General features: G+C 27.1%; 1 protein-coding gene across 2 annotated transcripts in view; it reads left to right on the top strand.

Annotated features, from left to right (window-relative positions):
• Positions 1 to 228: 228 nt before the first annotated feature.
• The window catches only part of LOC136079671 (von Willebrand factor D and EGF domain-containing protein-like), a 55689-nt gene continuing 36342 nt past the window's right edge, over positions 229 to 19575 (top strand). Inside the window, exons 1-4 of one of the 2 annotated variants that reach the window (XM_065795838.1) lie at positions 229 to 323; positions 6770 to 6824; positions 16493 to 16702; positions 16784 to 16978. In XM_065795838.1, the coding sequence (XP_065651910.1) occupies positions 6779 to 6824; positions 16493 to 16702; positions 16784 to 16978 (451 nt within the window). In that variant the 5' untranslated portion in view covers positions 229 to 323; positions 6770 to 6778. Of the gene's footprint in view, positions 324 to 6769; positions 6825 to 14294; positions 14504 to 16492; positions 16703 to 16783; positions 16979 to 19575 lie in introns of those variants that run through there. The other variant, XM_065795839.1, reaches the window with a different exon arrangement.

Raw genomic sequence — 19575 nt, 5'->3', positions numbered from 1 at the left:
TTTATATGTTCTCCCAAATTACTTGAATTGTAAATTTTAGCCTATGCTAATAACAAGGTTTATAACTTTTGTCATTACAGCAGGTAAGAAAATTAGAAAACTGTTTTAACGGTACTTGCTAATTTTTTTAACATCTTTAATCTATTGCTCATATCAGTTAATCTTGGTGTCGTCGTCCTGTATTTACAAATTTTTTTTTGTCATGCTACTTAACTCTGAACAATGTGTAACTTTTGTGCTCTCTATATATATCATTTTTGGTCTACTAACTTCATTTAGTTGTTGGTTCAACTTTAAAGAGGGACATAAAAGTTTCAAGACAGGTATATATATTTTTTCGGTTTAATAACAGAAGTAACGTTTCATTGATGTTTATAATTAAAATTTATTATTGATTATAATTCATGTCCTTGTCTATTAAGACATATCCCTGTAGGCAAGGTACGTTTTTAAAACGTTTTTTAAAAGTTTTTATAAAGTTTAAACCTAATAAAAACGTCCAAAGAATGTTTAAAAAACGTACCGTGTCCACTGGGATGTACCACTTGTAAGCAGTATTTTTCTTTCCTTTGTCTTTATCCAAAAGTTTCATCTTTTTTTAAATAGCAATAATAGTCGTTTTTAACTTTTAACTGAAATAATATTTTCAGCTGTTTTTATTTTAGTAAGAACTGAAACATATTTATTTCAAATTTTTCAGTCAATTAAATTTCACACTATACTACTACTCTCATTTATGGGATGGTGTTGTTGTTGCGTAATTGTTTTACGGTTATAATGTTTATGTATACTCGCTCTTTCTTCCAAGCATTTTCCATGATACGGTTGTTACCACGTGGTATCTTGGAATACTCTTGAAATGGATTTACAGTTTTCCACTTTTATTATTTAAAATGTGGTTAAAATTTAAAATGTTGCAAAATTGTGTATTAAGTAAGTATTGCCACATATTTAATTAAAAATTATACCACATTAAGTGGCGTAACTATGTAAACCACGTTATTTGTTCCACATTTGGGCGGAAACCGCCCAAAAAAAAAAACAAAAAAAAACGACAGTAAACAGCTGAATATATGATTTTAATGTTTTATTGAAAAATGGTGTTCTGTTATATTAAAAAGTATCCAACCTTTTTTTTGTTCTTTTTATTACATTTTAAACAAGCATTTCGTTACAATATTTAAAATACAAATATATAATAATAATAAAATATATATATATATATATATATATATATTATTATTATTATTATTATTATTGTATATTTGTATTTTAAATATTGTAACAAAATGCTTCTTTAAAATGTAATAAAAAGAACAAAAAAAAGGTTGGATACTTTTTAATATAACAGAACACCATTTTTCAATAAAACATTAAAATCATATATTCAGTTGTTTATATATAATGATCGTTATTAAAAAAACAAAAGAACGCGGGGACTCGTAGTCCCCATACGGTCTTGTCGTCGAGTACCGCTAAGAAATCTTCGTGTTAAAATTTATAAGATATTTACAATACGAAAATTAAGTAACGAAGTAAGAAACTTAAAATATTCCGTTGTAAATACAAAATGCATTATATCTATTAAATACAGATTACAGTTGTTAATGGTACATATATAATTTTTATAAATTCATGTTTAAATATATGGTAAAAAGGAAGATCACTAAAAAGTATCAGAAGTAAATTGTTAAATCTTCGGTTGTAAAAATGAGTTCTTTAAGCTTTCGTTTAAAGGAAAAGTAGTTACTTTGATAAATAAAACCCTCAGTAATACTTTTTAAAACTATTTTATTTGATAAGAATGGTCCGCAATAATCAATACAAAATTTACAAAGTTTTGTTTGAAAAATGGGCTGCTTAATAAAATTATCATTGCATAAAATGTTTTTATTTTTATTTTTTGATGAGTACAAATTATGGAAAGATGAATTGATTTTACATTGGGGATAAATTAGTTTTACATTTAAACATAAAATAAAGAATATTAAAAATATTAAGCTCATATATATTAAAAACTTTCATTTAAAATGATAGAGGCTTAGTATCAGTATAATGGTCTTTAAAATATATAAGACATGCTACATGCTTCTGCTGACAATAAAGAGATTTAAGTTTATTTTTATTTGTACTACCCCAAGCAATGTTTGCATAGTTTATGTGACACTGAAAAAATGAATGATATTATTGTACTAAAGTATGTTTATTTAAAACATTGCTTTGTACAATATTCCTACACTTTTGAAATTTTACTTGATAAGTTTTTAATGTGGTTTTTCCATGTAAGATTTTCATCTATGTAAAAAGTTAGTTACTGTTATTTTTTTTATTTGTAAATTGTCAATAACAAGTTGAGGCATGTTAATTGGCAGTTTATGTTTTTTGAAAAGAGGATGGAAAAGAATCCATTTAGTTTTTGCAATGTTAAGAGATAATTTCTTAGTCTTAAATCAGTCAGATATTTTGATTAACTCGATGTTCACGTAATGAAATAGGGTAGGAGTGCATTTGTGTGACATGAATAAATTAGTGTCATCAGCAAACATAATTGTTATTAAATCCTAGGCTTTTTATAGATTATTAATATAAATAAGGAAAAGAAGAGGTCCTAACATGGATCCTTGAGGAGCTCCACATTTATTATTTAACAAATTTGATGAAAATGTTTCATCGGCGTAAACAAATTGTTTACAATTAGTTAAATAAATTTTCAACCATTTTAAAACACTGCCTGTTATTTCTTAATATTTTAATTTTTTAGCAAGAATTTTTCGATCAATGGTATCAAACACTTTTGCTAAATCAATAAATATTCCCAATGTGAATTTAGAATTCTTAAATGAGTCTGATATACTTTTTGTAAGCTTATTAATAGCATGCTCTGTTGAAATATTTTTAAAAATCCATGTTGCATGTAATAACTTGTTTGATAAAAAGTGATTGTATAATCTGTTGTACAAAGTTCTTTCTAAAATTTTAGAAAAAACAGAGAGGATGGAAATTGGACGATAGTGTTTTACATTAATCTTTTCTTCTTCTTTAAACATAGGGATAAGTTTTGCTATTTTTAAATCATCAGGAAAAACTCCCTGATTAATAGAGCATTTAAAAATTCGGAAAAGTAAGTCTTTTAAAACGTCAAAACAGCTTAATACTATTAAGCTTGCGTAAGACTATTTGAACGCCATAGAATTTTTCCTATGGCGTTCAAATAGTCTTACGTAATTTTTATAAATGGTCTTACTCTTAGTTGTTTTTGATTTTAAACATTGAAAATAAAGTTTTTGTTTAATTTTAGAAAATAAAAGAATGCCCTTTGTAATCCATGGCGATTTAATTTTTTTATGTTTGTGATTTACCTCTACTTTGTGAAAATTGATGTCATAAATTTCATAAAAAAATTGTATATTAAATTATTGTCTTCAGAAAAGTTAATAAATGTCCCAACTAACTAAAGATAGTTGATATTTAAAAGATTCTATGTTTTTATTATGAAGAGATCATTTTAAAATTTTTTCATTATATAAAATTTTCTCATAAATATCTATTAAAAAGAAAATAGGGAAATGATCAGATATGCCACTTTTAATTAATATTTTATCTAAATTCTAAGTTTCAGTTAGGCGTATTACACTAAAAATAGTTAGATTTTCCTCGAAACTATTGCAAAGATTTTCAAATTTTTTAAAAACTTTTTATATTTATTTGAATTGCATTAAATTTATCACGCTTAAGAAATTCTTTTATTTCAAAATTATAATAATAGCTGCAGTTGGTTTGTAAAGCATCTATTTCACTAAAATAACTTTGATCCGGATCGGACTTTTTGTTAAGTATAAAATTATTGAATTGAAAAATATCAAAATTCATAATGATTTGAATTCATTTTAGTATTTAAAAACAATAAAAATTAAAAAAAGTAATACAGATGAAATCAGTAACTCTAAGGTAAAAGACTTTCTTAAAAGTCGCGTGTTACAAGTTTAATAATATACAACTTTAGCATGTTTGCCTTTGGCTCTCAAGTCTTTTGCTTCTTTAATTTATTGTTTTCGCAATTCCAAAGTTCTTAGCATGCGCGTGCATGCGCAGAAACAATGACGCTGGTGATAATGTTGTTGATGATGATGGTGCTGAAAAATGACAATGATGATGATAATGATGATGATCTAAACAGATGTCCAAAAGAGTCTTTTGATTGTCCCAAAATTCTTGGTAACGATCTTCAGTTGCCTTAAGATCTTAATTGAACTGCTTTCCTTGTTCTTCATTTAAATCTCCAAGCTTTTTAGGAAACTAGCCTAGATAACTACTTTTATTATGAAAATTTATACTCATTTAACATCCAAGATCACAAAAGACTATTAAAATTCAATGAACTAAATCTGCATAGGTTTTAGTTTTATAATTTCCAAGACTTTTACAACATCCGCAAATAAAAACCAAGTAGTTTTCTTGTTTCCACCCATTGTATTAACAAATTATTTATCATTAATAAGGTAAAAAGTATTTGGCTCGTCAAAAACTTCTGCTTTTTTTGTAATGAAAAACCGACCATGTTTTAACTTATATATTATTTATATATTTTAACTTTAACTGTTATGCTAACAGCAACTACTATCAGTTTTCGTGCTTTTAAAAATTGTTTCATGAAGCTAAGTTTAAGATGGATTGGTGTAAAACTACTTGTGCTAACAATTGATTTGTTCACAATATTTGCCATGCCCACTGTAAGAGTTCTGCTAATCGGTCATTCTACTTGTATCCAGTGTTCCAATGTAACATTCTGGAAAGATTTCAGTATCAAAAATTGGAACTGAAATCTTTTCAGAACATTAAATTGATCTAATATAAGAAAGTTAGGATAAACTTTTTTTGATTTTTTTATTCCAATATCAGAAGTAATGACAAGACCAAAATTGCAGTCATCTCTCCACACCTTAGAGACTCTTAAAGATAAACTTTTTTTTCCAAATTTCAAAGAACCTCTTCGCAAATATAGCACACAGTATGTGGAGACGTTTTCTTAGTCACGTTTAATGTTAAAACTTTTATAAAGTTAGTAATATGTTGTCTTTTATGGAGACCTGTTAAGCAGTCATAGATGTAATATAATAAGTTGGGATTACGTTTACACATATATTGATTTGAAGAAGTCAAAATATTATACATTTAATCGGAAAAAGCAATGAAATGATCAAATAATAAATAAAAATGTGAATGAAAAATCTTATTTTTAAAATTTTGAAAAATTGGTAATTGCAAAATTGGAGCTTGCCGACAATAACGGAGCTTTTATTTAAAATCAACCTTAAAAATGCATAAAAATCAATTTAACTATCTCCTGAAACAAGTAAAAATTTCTTTTTTATAGACCTGTATTAACAGAATACATATCAATTTTAAACTATAACACAATTTTCAAACTTTGTTACACTTATTAAAACTAATCATCTTTCTTGTCGGGAGAGCATATTGTGTCGGGAGAGCATATTGTAAACAAAGTGAAGAAATAGATTAGGCTTGGAGAATATAGCATATCATATTGTCCACAAAGTTATAAAAGGGTATGGCAAATATAATATATTAAGATTTGGAAATCCAACATAACATGTCAACAAAAATATGAAAATATATCAGGTAATGAAAATATAACATTAGGCTATGGAGAAGCACAACAAAAATAAAAAAATAGTATTAAGAAAGATAATTTTTATGATTGCCGCTGATGTTGCTAATGCTATATAAATTGTATTAATATTCCTCGCTTTTCATTTCATAAATATTCTTTATTTCATTTCATAAATATTCTTTATTTCAACTTTTTAGAGTAAAAAGTTTGCTTCGTTTAAAACTTTTATAAAAATAAATGTAATTTTGCAGAAATTCTATAATCTATAGTTATAATATGTGGCTATACTATATATATATACTTTAAAAGAAACTATAGTTTCTTTGGTTCTGTAGAAATTATGTTAAAAATATAAATGTTAATAAAATTTCTATAGACTTTCAGAAAGACTAAAATAGTTAAAAAATTTTATTGTTATTTGATAGAATCTCCATTCAAGTACATTATAAAAAAAAAAAAAAATTAAACATATAATTATACAACTTTGCGGATTATGTACGTTAGCGATACCAGTTTTTTTTTTATATGGGTTAACATGGACAAACTTCAAAATTTTTTATGAAAAATTTGTCTTAATTCAAAACGAAAATAATTTTGTTAATATTTTTGTTTTAAATTTTTAATAATAATTTTAATACAATTATTAACTTATTTATTAACTTTTTTTTTTTTTACTTTTTTTATCTAACAAAGTTTTTAAGTTTGAAATTTATGCTTATCTGAAACATTAATATAAATATATGCTTATCTGAAACAAAAAACACTTCAATTTAGAAGATTATAGGGAGAGTGGGTTTTGTTTAATTTAAATGACCATAACTTATTTTATAAAAATTTCACTAAAATTATATGTAATCTGATAATCATAAGGTTATATGTACATAGGATACTTTCTACAAACCTTGAAAACATGTGGTCAATTAGAATCTAATAGAATCTAAAAAATTTTGTGATATTTTTTCTAAAATTTAAAAAAAAAATGTTATATCTTTATTCCATAAAAACCTATATAAGATTTTTAATTAAAAGTAATGCCATTTTTTTAAAAAAAGTATTTTACTATTTGATACACAGTATAGCTTTTTATTGTTAAATTTTAGGTAATAAAACTAATTTTAATACAAAATTTTCATTTAGAAAACGATTATGTGGTTTTTTTTGTTTTCTTTGGTTGTACATGTTTTTGCACAAGGTAACTATTGATTGAATATATTTGAACTATCAAAATGTCTCTTTTAATTTTGAATTTACAAAATGTCTGTCAAACGTTAAAGTTTTTTTCATAAAAATTTTACCAGATAATTAAAAAGTACAACTGACAAAATAATCTATTTAAATAACTTTGGGTTTAACATTTCCTTAGTGTCATTTTCTTTCGATCAATATTATATAAAGGTTAAATGGTGAAACGGAAATTGCGAATTGTAAACTTTCATGAAAATATCACACTTTATTCGGATAAAATTTGCCATTTTCATTTTTTTTTTTTTGGTTACTAAGCGTTAATATTTCGACTAATAATCAGGATAATCAAAATAAAATAGGTACAGAAAGTGATTATTAAAAACAATAAATTTTGGCGGTGATTGTAATGTGATGTAAAGTGAGTGATGTGCAAGGATCTCATCGCAAATAATAAAATCAATTCTGGTTCTCAATTGAAACATTTGTGCTTCATATTAAAAAAGTATTCAATTAAAATTTTATCAATACGCTTTTATATATGCAGCCGTGCCGCAGTGGTAGCGCACTTGCCTCATAAACATAACATTCGTGGTTCGAGCCCCACTTCTGGGTAAGTTATGCAAGATCGGCTAGGAAGGAGGCATGAACTTCCTATTAAATGCTCTGTGATAAGGCCGTTAAGACTTCTTGGGGCACCTAAAAAATTAATAAAAAATAACGGTTTTGTAAAATACGTTTGAATGGGCCTCAGTGATAAAGCAAAGCGATGTCGTCTACATAACACAAAAAGTGTCACCTAGTTAACACCACTTTACCATATCATTACGTCCCATTCAAACTTATTTTGCGAAGCCGTAATGTAAAAGATAAATAAGTGTTTCTGAAATTAGGTGCATTTTACCTGTCCAATAGTTTGAAACATTTAGTTAAAACATTTTGCACCATAAAAATTATGATCTTATGTATTGAAACAGCTACTAATACAAATTTTAAGCATTTTGAGGAGTTTCATTTTTCTTAAATTTACTGTTTTAAGGTTTTCTGAAGTTAAAAGTGGCTTGGAGTTTCAGATTTTTGTGCTATGCTTTGCATAAATGTCCAATAAAATCTGACATTTAACTTTGCCTAAGTCACCAAAAGTAATGCTGTACTCCTGAACAATATTACAATGTCTGATTTGAATATTTTAATTATAGTATAAGGTTGTATGTTTGCCTTATAAAAGTCCTTCATTTTTAAGCCATGTACGTAACAATAACAATTCGGACAAAATAATAAATACCTTTTACGGTTGCCGTAAACAAATGCTTTAGGAATTTATATACGAGAGGTAATTAAGGCAAATTTTATCGTGTCATTTTATAATAAAATTGATTCATAGCGTATATTTTTGAATTGTCAGGCACGTAACGGTTGAATTTTCATAAAGGTAAATACTTATATCTTTGAAACTTATATGACTAGATACATTATGTTGTTATTTATTAAAAAAAAATTTTTAATAAATAACAGCATTGAATTGACCGATTTATTTTAAACGCATGGACAGAAACATCATAAAAATATCAAGTACGTAACGTAATAACGTAACGGACGTGACAATATCATTACGTATTTGACAAACCTGTTAAATGAATGACTGTTTATGTAAAAAACTAGTTTAATAGTTGGATAATTAAGAATTTACGCATCAGAAAATTATATTTTAAACTATAAATACTGTTTATTTTTTGCTGCTAAGCTATCAATATTAAAGAACTGATATTATATTGAACGTCAACAGCGACGTTAACGGAAAAATGGCAAGAAGCACAGCAGCGCAGTAGAGCTAATGCTAAGACACGATTGCCATCGGTTAATAATTTATGCATAGAATCTCTACCATATACATCATTTTTTTCATTACCTAGTTTACCAACTCCAAACCACAATGAATTTAGGCAGATAATTCAAGGCAGAAAATGCATTAGAAAGGAACGAAGTAAAGCGTATCGGCTGATAAGCAAGCTACAAGTACAGATAATGCAGCTAACCAAGCAAGCCAATAAGTATCGAAAGCGAGCAGAAAGATTAAGTAAGAAATCATTAAACAGTAACACGCCACGCAGTAAAATGATAAACATGTCTCAAGGTTTGCGTGGACGCCCTGAAATCAAAAGAGCGCTTTTGTTTCATAATGCTTCGAAGACTATTGCTAAGTACAATTTCAGACCTGCGCAAAAAGATCATAAGCTACATTTTGTGCTTGTAGACCATTTTGGGTGGTAATTTTGACTGCACGTGACAAAGAAACGTGCCTTTGCAAGCTGCATGAAAATGGACGACAAGTTATTTGCAAGTTATTCCGTCATTATATCTTCACGTATTCACTATTAGTCACCAGTTTAATAATTATTGCATGCCGAAGTCTAGCCTATCGGATAGCACCGCAACAATAGTTGTTTACTTTTTAGAAAACTCATTGTGTTAGTTGAAGCAAGCCGTACAGTCATTGCACTTTGGTGCATCCAACAATCAATTATCCCAACACACGCCGGTGTTGCATACTTGAAATAAGAAATTATATCATTTTGCACAGTGTCAGATTGCAACAAGCAAGAGCCCGCTGCAAATGAGCTCATTTGCTGCCAGTTCTGCATCATTTAAAAGAACATCATCCAACACTTACAACAGTACATTTTTTGAGTGATGGGGAAACAACACAGTGTAAGAACAACCATCATATACTGTTAACTTGTCATTATTTGTACGATAAAGGATTTACAAGCGGCAGGTGGAATTACTTTGAAACTGGACATGGCAAGAGCGCAGCAGACGCGATCGGAGGCATTCTAAAACGTACTGCAGATGAAATAGCCGACCATGGTGTCATAATAACTTCAGCTGAAAAATTTGTAGAAGCTTTACACCAGAAGACTGTCATCAAGCTATTTCTAGTCAGCAAAGAAAATAATGGTGCTAGCTAAAATTATCCTCGAAGGAGTGAAACCTGTTGCACGAACAATGAAATTACATCCATTACAATTTATTGAGAAGGGAATTGTTTCTGTTCGTAATTTTTCATGCTTTTCCCTAAATCCCAAGTACATGCAATTGCCATAAAGCACGGAGGGTTCAGTTTGGTCCACTGAAAATGGTCGCAATTGCAAAATAAAAATTAACATGTTGCTGAGATTGAACCCGATCTACTCAATACAGCAACATATATTGTACAATTAATTGCAGATAGGCAATCTCAAATAGTTAGTCAGCCACACCATCTGATAAATGCTGATGGTGCTTCAAATGTCAAAGAACATCCAAAGACTTATTATGCTCATAGTGCACGACTGTTGTATTATTCGATACGATAATAACCATTACATTGGTCAGATACTTGACAAAAGAAAAAGGCAAAGATGCAGATTCAGTTCAATTTGAAGTATCCACAAAACAAATTTCAAATATCCAACTCGTGAAGACAAAATATAGTATGGATGAGATCAAATAATCAAAAAAGCTTCACCACCGGTTGCAGTTTCTAGACGTGCAATGGCACTTAGTGAAGAAGATAGGCAGAATGTAACGCGATTAGAATTTTAGTTTCAAAATTAAACTTTAGTAGATGAAACTAAGGTTTGTTGCTTATTTATTCACACATGGGAGTTAAAAAGAAAACAAAATTATTTCTGCTAAATATTTATGCAGTTTATCTTTGAGAAACTAGTCTTTTGAAAACGCGCCTAATTATGGAAATACTCTGATCGTCAGTTTAAAAAACTTATTTTGGGCAAAAAAAGCATTATATATAATTTATATTATAAATTAAGTAAAAAAAAACTTAATAAAGTAAATCATGAATACATAAAAACAAATTAATTATAGTGCATATTTATTAAAAAAAAAAACTAAGCAATATACCAGCAAACATGCTTTTATCAGACTGTTGTTTTTAGAAAGTGCTGGCGCAACCCTTTTGTGTCGTGAAAGTACCGCTGCATTTTGCCTGTAACACAGTAACGAATTTGACAAAAATTTTGATCCACAGCCTCTAAACATAAGAAATCAAATTTCGAAATGACACAACAATGTGGCATAAAGAGTCTGAACCCCGTCAAGTGCTGCGGAATAAAAAAAAATAATATGATTTATTCATGATATATTAAGAAAAATCGTGAAAAAAAATTTATTTTAGAAAAACCATCTCTTTCTTCAGTTTAAACAGAAAGACTTTAATGGTGGATGAAAAACTTTAAATCTTTAAATTATCAAAAATCTTTAACCACGATTGAAACAATAACAAACATTTTTAATCATGATTGAATATTTTTTTTAGTGCTTAATCCTTAAAATTAAAGTCTAGTTTAGTAACGTTTTTTAATTAAAAATTGTTCGAAGACTTCAAATAACACTATTTTCAGGATCATACTAACGATTGATAACTTGCTGAAGAGCTTGTTTTGATTTTCTTACCATTTCATGTAAAGATTTTAGATAATTCTTAAAATCAAACGCCAAAATATTGTCAAGACAATCGAATCTTTGCATGATATAATAATGTAAAGTATGCACATAATGAAAAATATTATTCCTACCATACAATGATGTGAATTGGTCAACAAAAACATTTTACAAATAATTATTCCATTTATATCATAAAATGATTATTTATAATAATCGTAATCATTTCACATTGCAAAGTAGAAATTTTTGTAGCATTTTTTGGTTACTTTATCATCAATAGCTACAGCGCAAGCATAGAAAAGAAAAAACATAAAAAAGACAAAACTCTCATGCCCTAAATTGATTCAGAACAGAAAAGATTTCAGTTTTTTAGCTAAATCTTTAAGTTACTATTGAATGTGTTTTAGTATAAATACATAATAAAAGAGCTTGCTATAAAAAACAGAGTGCAAAATGTGTATATTTTTTATATGCTTTGTTAATTAAACATTTATTTATCTTTTGTCTTTTAACAATACCTTAACAAACTAAATGTATTAAACCTTGGCAAATTGAATGCAAAAGATAATAAAATAACTATAATGATTGTAATAATATTAAATTTATTATCATATTTAAAGTAATGTAGGTAGTTAAGATAATTTAGTTTATAAACGTTTTAGCTTAAATATGTAGTTTTCTCGCTAGATTTGTTAATACAAAAATTATTTATTTAAATAAATTATGTTAATTGTATTAGTTGGTTAACCCCCTATTTAAATATATCTAGTAAGACTTTTTTTTAATTAAAATATTCCAAATTAAAACTCTCTATAGATTTACGTACGCTTCGCTGCGCATATTCCTAAATCAGTCAATTTATGTAAATTCCAAGGAGTTTATTTTTATCAGTCAGTTAATGTACGTAAATTCAACCGTACCTATACCTATTTAAGTCAGTCGATTAATATAAAATCCATTTGGTCTACTTTTAAGTCAGTTAAGTATGTACTTGTACTTAATCTTCGCTTGTACTCAATAGAAGTGAAACATTTAACAGTTTACATAGATTTGTCTCAAAAGAAAAATAACAACCATAGCGCTAAGATTTTAAAACTCATCAAAATATATTTTGACGCTCAATGATACCGCCATATTAAGTATAGAAGCTTCTTATTTTTTTAAATATTTTAAGAAAAAAATTCGAAAAATAAATTAAAAAATGCGATTTTTAATTCTGTTCCTATTTCATGTCAACATTTTGGGAAAAGTGGTATAAAAAATCTAAAATAAAAGTAGCTTAGACTTAATAACTCCAGACCATAAAACTCCAGACCATAAAACTCCAGACCATAAAAAATTTCCGCACTAAATCCATAGATATACAACATACATTAAGACTTTTAAATAAAAGTAGCAGTTTCGTGATTGTTTAAACTAATGCAGGTCCACACACAACCTTTGTGGGATCTAGGGTTAACTTTCGGTTGGTGCTCCAAATTTTGACTTCTTGGGTATTTTAAATTAAGCATGAGTTTCAATGTTTATTGTCGTGAAGTATTTCTGTAAATCTTATATTACACATAAGAACACTCGGTATTTGAACTTGGTTTTATACGATAAAACAATAAAAATAAAAATACAAATTTAAATAAAGAGTTTACATTTCAGCAAAATATATTATTTTTGAAGACTAGACATGTCACAGTATCTTCACATTGCAGGCAAACACACTCTATTGGACCATCGTCAGAACAACGTCGGCCTAAATTTAACGACGTTTTTTCGACGTCAGGCCAAACTGTGCTTGTTATTAGGGTAGAGATAACATCTTCAAAAAATTAAGTCTGGGCAAGGTTGTGTTCAATTAAAATTACTATAGGGTTAGTAAGGCGTTCTTTAGTCACAGTTGATCATAATTTGGTTTAAATGAAAGCAATATTTATGGATGAGCGCTCTCTTTTAGCCACTGAAACTGGGATTGTATTAAAAATACAAAGCAAAATGCAGATGAAAAGAAATATCGACAAGATCTTTCTTGTAGATTTCTTAAGGGAACTAAATCAAAAAAAAATTTTTATTTGATCAAAAGAATTTACTTGCTAAAGAAAATCTAGACGGCGGGTTTATTTAATCAACTCCTTTTCTTTTACGTTAAGATTTACCAGCGCTTTGCATTTTTCTTTTTCGGTGAAGTATTTCTTTATTAATAGAAGAAAATAGAGACCACCACATGAACGAAAGCTTTTTTTTCGTATATCAAGCTGTATCAACTCTGCTTCTTATCATCTGGAGTAGCGTTTCAAAATCTACATTAATTAAGTTTACCTTAAAATCCTTTAAGTTTCATGGTTGTGGGCAGGGTTCCTAATTTCACTGTGAATTGTTTTTGTTTTCTTTGTCCTCTTCTTAAAAAAACTCAAGCCAAACTAGCTCAGAAAAAAATCAAACTTTTTTAAGGGATTTAAGCCTAGAAGAACGAAGTTCGTCTAGATCATTGTTTAAATTTTTTAAAAACTTTGTCATAGAAACGCATTCTGATTGGAAAAGGAAGCTGACATCGTTGTCATATAAGAGAGTCTGGAACCAGAAAGAAATCACAAAAATCAAATAGTTGAATCTTTTTTTAGTGCCTTAGCAAAAGTCAATTGGTGATCCTTTACATCACGTTTTTAAAAAGTACCACAAATTCACTATTTCTTTTTTTGTTTTGACAAATGCCGCTGAGCTTCAGCTAATATCAGCTTCTCTTTATTTTTTTTAGCAGCTTCAATATCTTCAAATATAAATTTATTTTCAAATATATTCTTTGCAAAATATAAATTAGGCTTACAACACTATAAATAAATTTTATTGGAGTCTTGATTTTTGGTACTCTATCTAACTCATAACATAAATAGGGGAGACCGGGGCTAGTTGGCCGCAGGGGTAAGTTGACGAACTGCGTTTATCTTTAGAGCCTTTCATCAGAAAGTGAAAAATGTTACTCAAAAACTTCCTTATTGACCATTTCATCATTCACTGTAGTCAGGATTCGCGCATGCGCATGGGAGATATTGAGATTTATACGTTTTTTGGATAAAAACGTAACTTTTAGAACATCGCTCCTTTTTTACTTTACAAAGAAAATATTTAGTCGCATGAAAAAAAAAATATTGTAAAAGTTCCACTCACAATTGGTTTACTATATCCAGTCAGACTTTTTTTTCAAAGCTGCCATTTTTCAGGATCTATAGACTGTTTATTAAAAAAAAAGCTTACGGGGTAAGTTGACAAATTTTTCACGGGGTAAGTTGGCTCATAGCATTTACTATAGAAAAAAATATTTATTTTTATAAAATCATTATTTTTTTTTTTTAATTTTTAACAATATTGAAAATATTTATTCTTACAAAAAAATTAATAAAAAATTTATTTTAGTTTTTTTTCACAGATAAAAGGTGTGCTACTGTTTGGCTTTAAACGGACTAATATTTGGTACCAGCTAATATTAAAGTAATATTAAATTTTGGGATAAAATTGTTGCAAAAATTAATTTTAAAAAATTTCTATTAATTTTGCACTTAATAGTGCATTAATAATCATTTTTATAGTTTGCACCATCTTACCCCGTGGTGGGGTAAGTTGGCGCAAATTTTTTTTTTTTTTTGAGAGTTCGGAAAGGCCCCAAGAATTTTTTTATGTAAATAAATGGAAATTTTATAAGATACCCTAACCCATACTCTTTACGACTACACTTTAATATTTTTAAAAAAATGTACTGTTAGAGCTACAGAGCTCATAGAGTAAAAACCGAGCCAACTAGCCCCGGTCTCCCCTACGTTATTGAAGTTGTTATCAAAAAGTTCATTATAAACAGTTTTACAAGAAACTGAAAAAAAAGCAATAGTTGTTGACATATTTTTTTTACCTTTTTGAAACTAATCTGATTTTGTTTTCAGCAGTTATCTCCTTTCATTATTTTATTTATTTAACAAGAATATTAATTAGTATATAATATAGAAAATGGAGTAGAATATGAAATGAAAAAGAATAGGAAAATACACATAAATAAATATTATTATGTGTAATGCAGTAATGAACTAGTAGTAAAACTCCTGGCTTATAATCGAAAAGTTCGATGTTCAAATCCACTTAATGCTTCTGATCCTGCACTTTTGATCCTGCACTTTTGATTCACATCTGATTTTTTTTGTGCAGTGGCTTTATTTCGAAATAATAAAATTAAAAAAAAATAAAAAATAAAAAAAACGAGTAGCGTCCTAAACTCTAGAGGGGTCAACCTCTTAAGCCTTAGGGAAGTGAATTTATAAAAAAAAAATCTTAATTTCTATTCTCGTTTTATAAATTTGTTTTTCTAATTATATAAGATTATATAAAGAATAAGAATTAAGAATACAAAATTTGAATTTGTATTATATATTTGTATCCTTAATTATGTAATTATTATAATACTATGCAGTTCCGTTGCTACAAAGTCAGAGCCCTCCCCCTCCCCCTTCCTTCTCCTCCTCCTCCTCCTCGAAATAAAAAACCTGTCAAAGGGCCCCAACTTAAAAATTTTCCATTAGTTATTATAAAAAAAAAAATATTTAGGGGACCTTTTCTCCCTTGCTTTTGCAAAAGGGCCCCTAAATTTCCAAATGGCCCCAAAATTAGCTGGGCCCCTCATATATAGGTTTGTCGGGAAGCCTAGCCGCAGCTCTGTTAGTATATGTTCTCAGTTCTTATAAGAATTAAAAATAAAAAATAAATACTTAGGAAAAACAAAATTAAAATTTACGAATACAAATTAAGTATACATTTAGTTCCAATTTTTATTTTGCTATGTTAAAAAGTAATTTTTAAAACTTTTATTTGAGGTTTTATTATTAATTGTTTCAGGTTACATAAAATGTCATTTATAATCATGATAAATATTATCAAGAATTTTTAAAAACTATTTCAATGTTAGTTCCTGCTTAAATAAATCTAATGCTAGTTTAAAAATAAAGCAAAGTTAAAAGAAAAAATATTGTTTTAATTTTTCTCTATTTTTCTAAGCTAGATGCTGATTTTAAATATTTTTCTAATGTTGTAATAACTTTAAAGAAGAAAGAAACTTGTTAATACAAGCACTATTACTCTGAAGTTGCAAAAGATTATCATTTATTTAATATTAACTAGATATTTCCATATTGCATTTGATTAGCAATTGTTTCTTTGGCACAATTTTTATGGTTTTATTTATTGATCGAAAATTTGTTTTTATAGTGAGTACCGATCTTAAATGTTCTGATGGTTGGTCACAAAATGCAGGCAATTGCTACCTGTACCAGAATAGTAAAAAAAGTTATCAAGATTCATTATTATCATGTCAGAGATATGGAGCAAATTTGTTAAGTGTAGAAAATCAGGCGGAAAATGAATTTATTTTAAACTATATAAACAAAAATGGATTACAATATACTAGTATCTGGATTGGTATGATTTTTCTTTTATAAATATTTTATGATATATATTTTAACGATAAAAATTTGAAACTATTTTACATTTTTAAAAAAGGTCTTGATGATAATAAAAATATCGCTCGGAGAAAATTTGAGTGGTCAGATGGTACACCGTTATCATTCACTAATTGGAAAAGTAGAGAACCAAACAATAATGGAGGTTATGAGGACTGTGTTGAATTATCATTCGGTGGTTGGAATGATATAAGATGTGATAACAGTTTTAGCTACTTTTGTAAACTAAAAAAAGGTAATTTTTAGCTGCGTAAAATTATTGTAGCAGAAAACCGAAAAAATATTAAATACTACAGCCTTACATGTTTTTTTAAATCTTTTTTCTAAACTAAAATTATATTTTAGATTTAGTTTTTTTTCTATTTTAGCATGAATGATTCTATAAATTTAGTATTATTTAAATATTCAGGCCTGAAATATTGTATTCCGAGCCCAATATTTCAGGCCCAAATTTTTTTTTTGCTTTTGCCGAATTTATTTTTTACCTTTACTTTTTAAGACATTTAAGATAAACCGTGTAAATTAAATTATGAAACCATTGTCCTACTCGGTAATAAAGAACTATTGGTAAACCCAGGTATAAAGTACAAATTTCTAAACCAACACAATGTAGTTTTATTTGCAGTAATCAATTATGTAAAGATTTATGGAAGTTTAGAAATATTGTGGTGCAAAAAAAGTAGCTTTCCAGTATTAGGCAACAAACTTGCTCTTTTTTCATCAAATATGTTACTTGCCTACGAGGATGGTCTCATTTTAAATATTACTTATAACTTGAATAGTTAAAAAATATAGGATGACTGTTATAAATATGATAAATAAAATACGAGATATAAATATAGGATGCCTGTTATATTATATATTATAATAGTAAATATTTCAATTTTAACCTAAATGTAAAAGTAGAAAATAAAGTAATAATCTTAAATATATATATTATGGAGGTTAAAACATTCAATACATAAAATTATAAAAACAACTAAAAACAACATATTAGATTGAAATCAAACAAGAACCAAATTAATGAATTAGGTTAAATATATATTATAGGTTATAAAAATATATCATACAGCAACGATGCTTAGGTGCAGACTTTCACTTTAATCTTGAAAGCAAAAAATAAACTAAATATAATTCTTGTTCCGGTCAGATATATAATTATGTGTTTAGGAATATTTACATAGTACATAGGAATATAGTACAAAGAAATATAGCACATAGGAGTATTTCTTAAGTACAGTATACTTGCCAAATTTCTATGATATTTGGCAAGTACACTTTAAAAAAATACCCGTTATATTTTAAAAAACATGAAATAACGCAAGATTTCGTGTTTTGCAACGGGTAATTACCGTTATGTTCAATGTATAATTTATATGAAAAAAACATGACGTCGATTACCATTATGTTTTTCCATCCAAATTATACATTAAACTTAACGGGTAATTCCTGTTATATTCAACATATAATTTGTATGAAAAAAACATAACAATATTTGCTGTTATGTTTTTTATACGTATTTTACATTGAACATAAAGGGTAATTCCATTATAAAACACGAAATCTGGCGTTATGTTAGCGTTATATAAGCGTTATGTTTGAAAGTCTAATATAACGGGTAGTTACCCGTGATGTTTACTAACTTTAATAACTTTTAAAATTTAAAAAAAATTTATATATATGTGTGTGTGTGTGTATATGTGTGTATATATATGTGTGTCTATATATGTGTGTATATATATATATATATATATATATATATATATATATATATATATATACACCCCCACACACACACACACATATATATAAATATATATATATATATATATATATATATATATATATATATATATATATAATTGGTGATGCCAGAATCTTATATATATATAAGATTCTGGCATCACCAAGTCTTATACGTTCGATTAATGGTCTAATACGTAGATCATTAACCAACTTGGAGTTGCACTCTTTACGGATTTTATTATCAATCTCCTTTCTCCTTTGTGATATTCCAAAGAAAATAACATTACTTTCTCACTTTCCAATATCTTTATTTAAGGTAACAATTGCCCCTGAGTATTTAATATATGTATATATATATATATATATATATATATATATATATATATATATATATATATATATATATATATATATATATATATATATATATATATATATATATATATATATATATATATATATATATATATATATATATATATATATATATATATGTATATATATATATATATATATATATATATATATATATATATATTCATTTATATATATATATATATATATATATATATGTATATATATATATATATATATATATATATATATATATATATATATATATATATATATATATATATATATATATATATATATATAAATGAATGAACAAAAAACTTTGTTTTGATTGAAATTCTAAAAATAAAAGATTATTACTAACAATCAATTTTTTTTTGCTCAGCATTATGACATTTTGAATACCTTAAGTTTAAACAGTTGCCTTGGTTTTTAGTAAATAATTAAAATAATTAATTCCATAGACGGAACACTATAACAATCATTTGTAACGATAGACACCATGTGAAGGTAACCCAGAGCTGCCTATCAAAATATTTTGCAGAGCTGCCTAAATATTTTGCAAGTCACAACACTTGTGCATAAGTAATTTCAAGTTGCGGTGTTTCCAAAGGTCGTTCCAACACTTGTGGATAAGTCATTCCAAGTTGTGGTGTTTCCAAAGATCATTCCAACACTTGTACATTCCGAGTCAAATGTTTTTATTCTTCTCTAAAAAGATTTATGAAAAAA

This window comes from Hydra vulgaris, chromosome 04, assembly GCF_038396675.1.
Source record: "Hydra vulgaris chromosome 04, alternate assembly HydraT2T_AEP".
Taxonomy (NCBI): Eukaryota; Metazoa; Cnidaria; class Hydrozoa; order Anthoathecata; family Hydridae; genus Hydra; species Hydra vulgaris.
The sequence above is the reverse complement of the archived record's forward strand: the minus strand, read 5'-3'. Positions and strand labels throughout refer to the sequence as shown.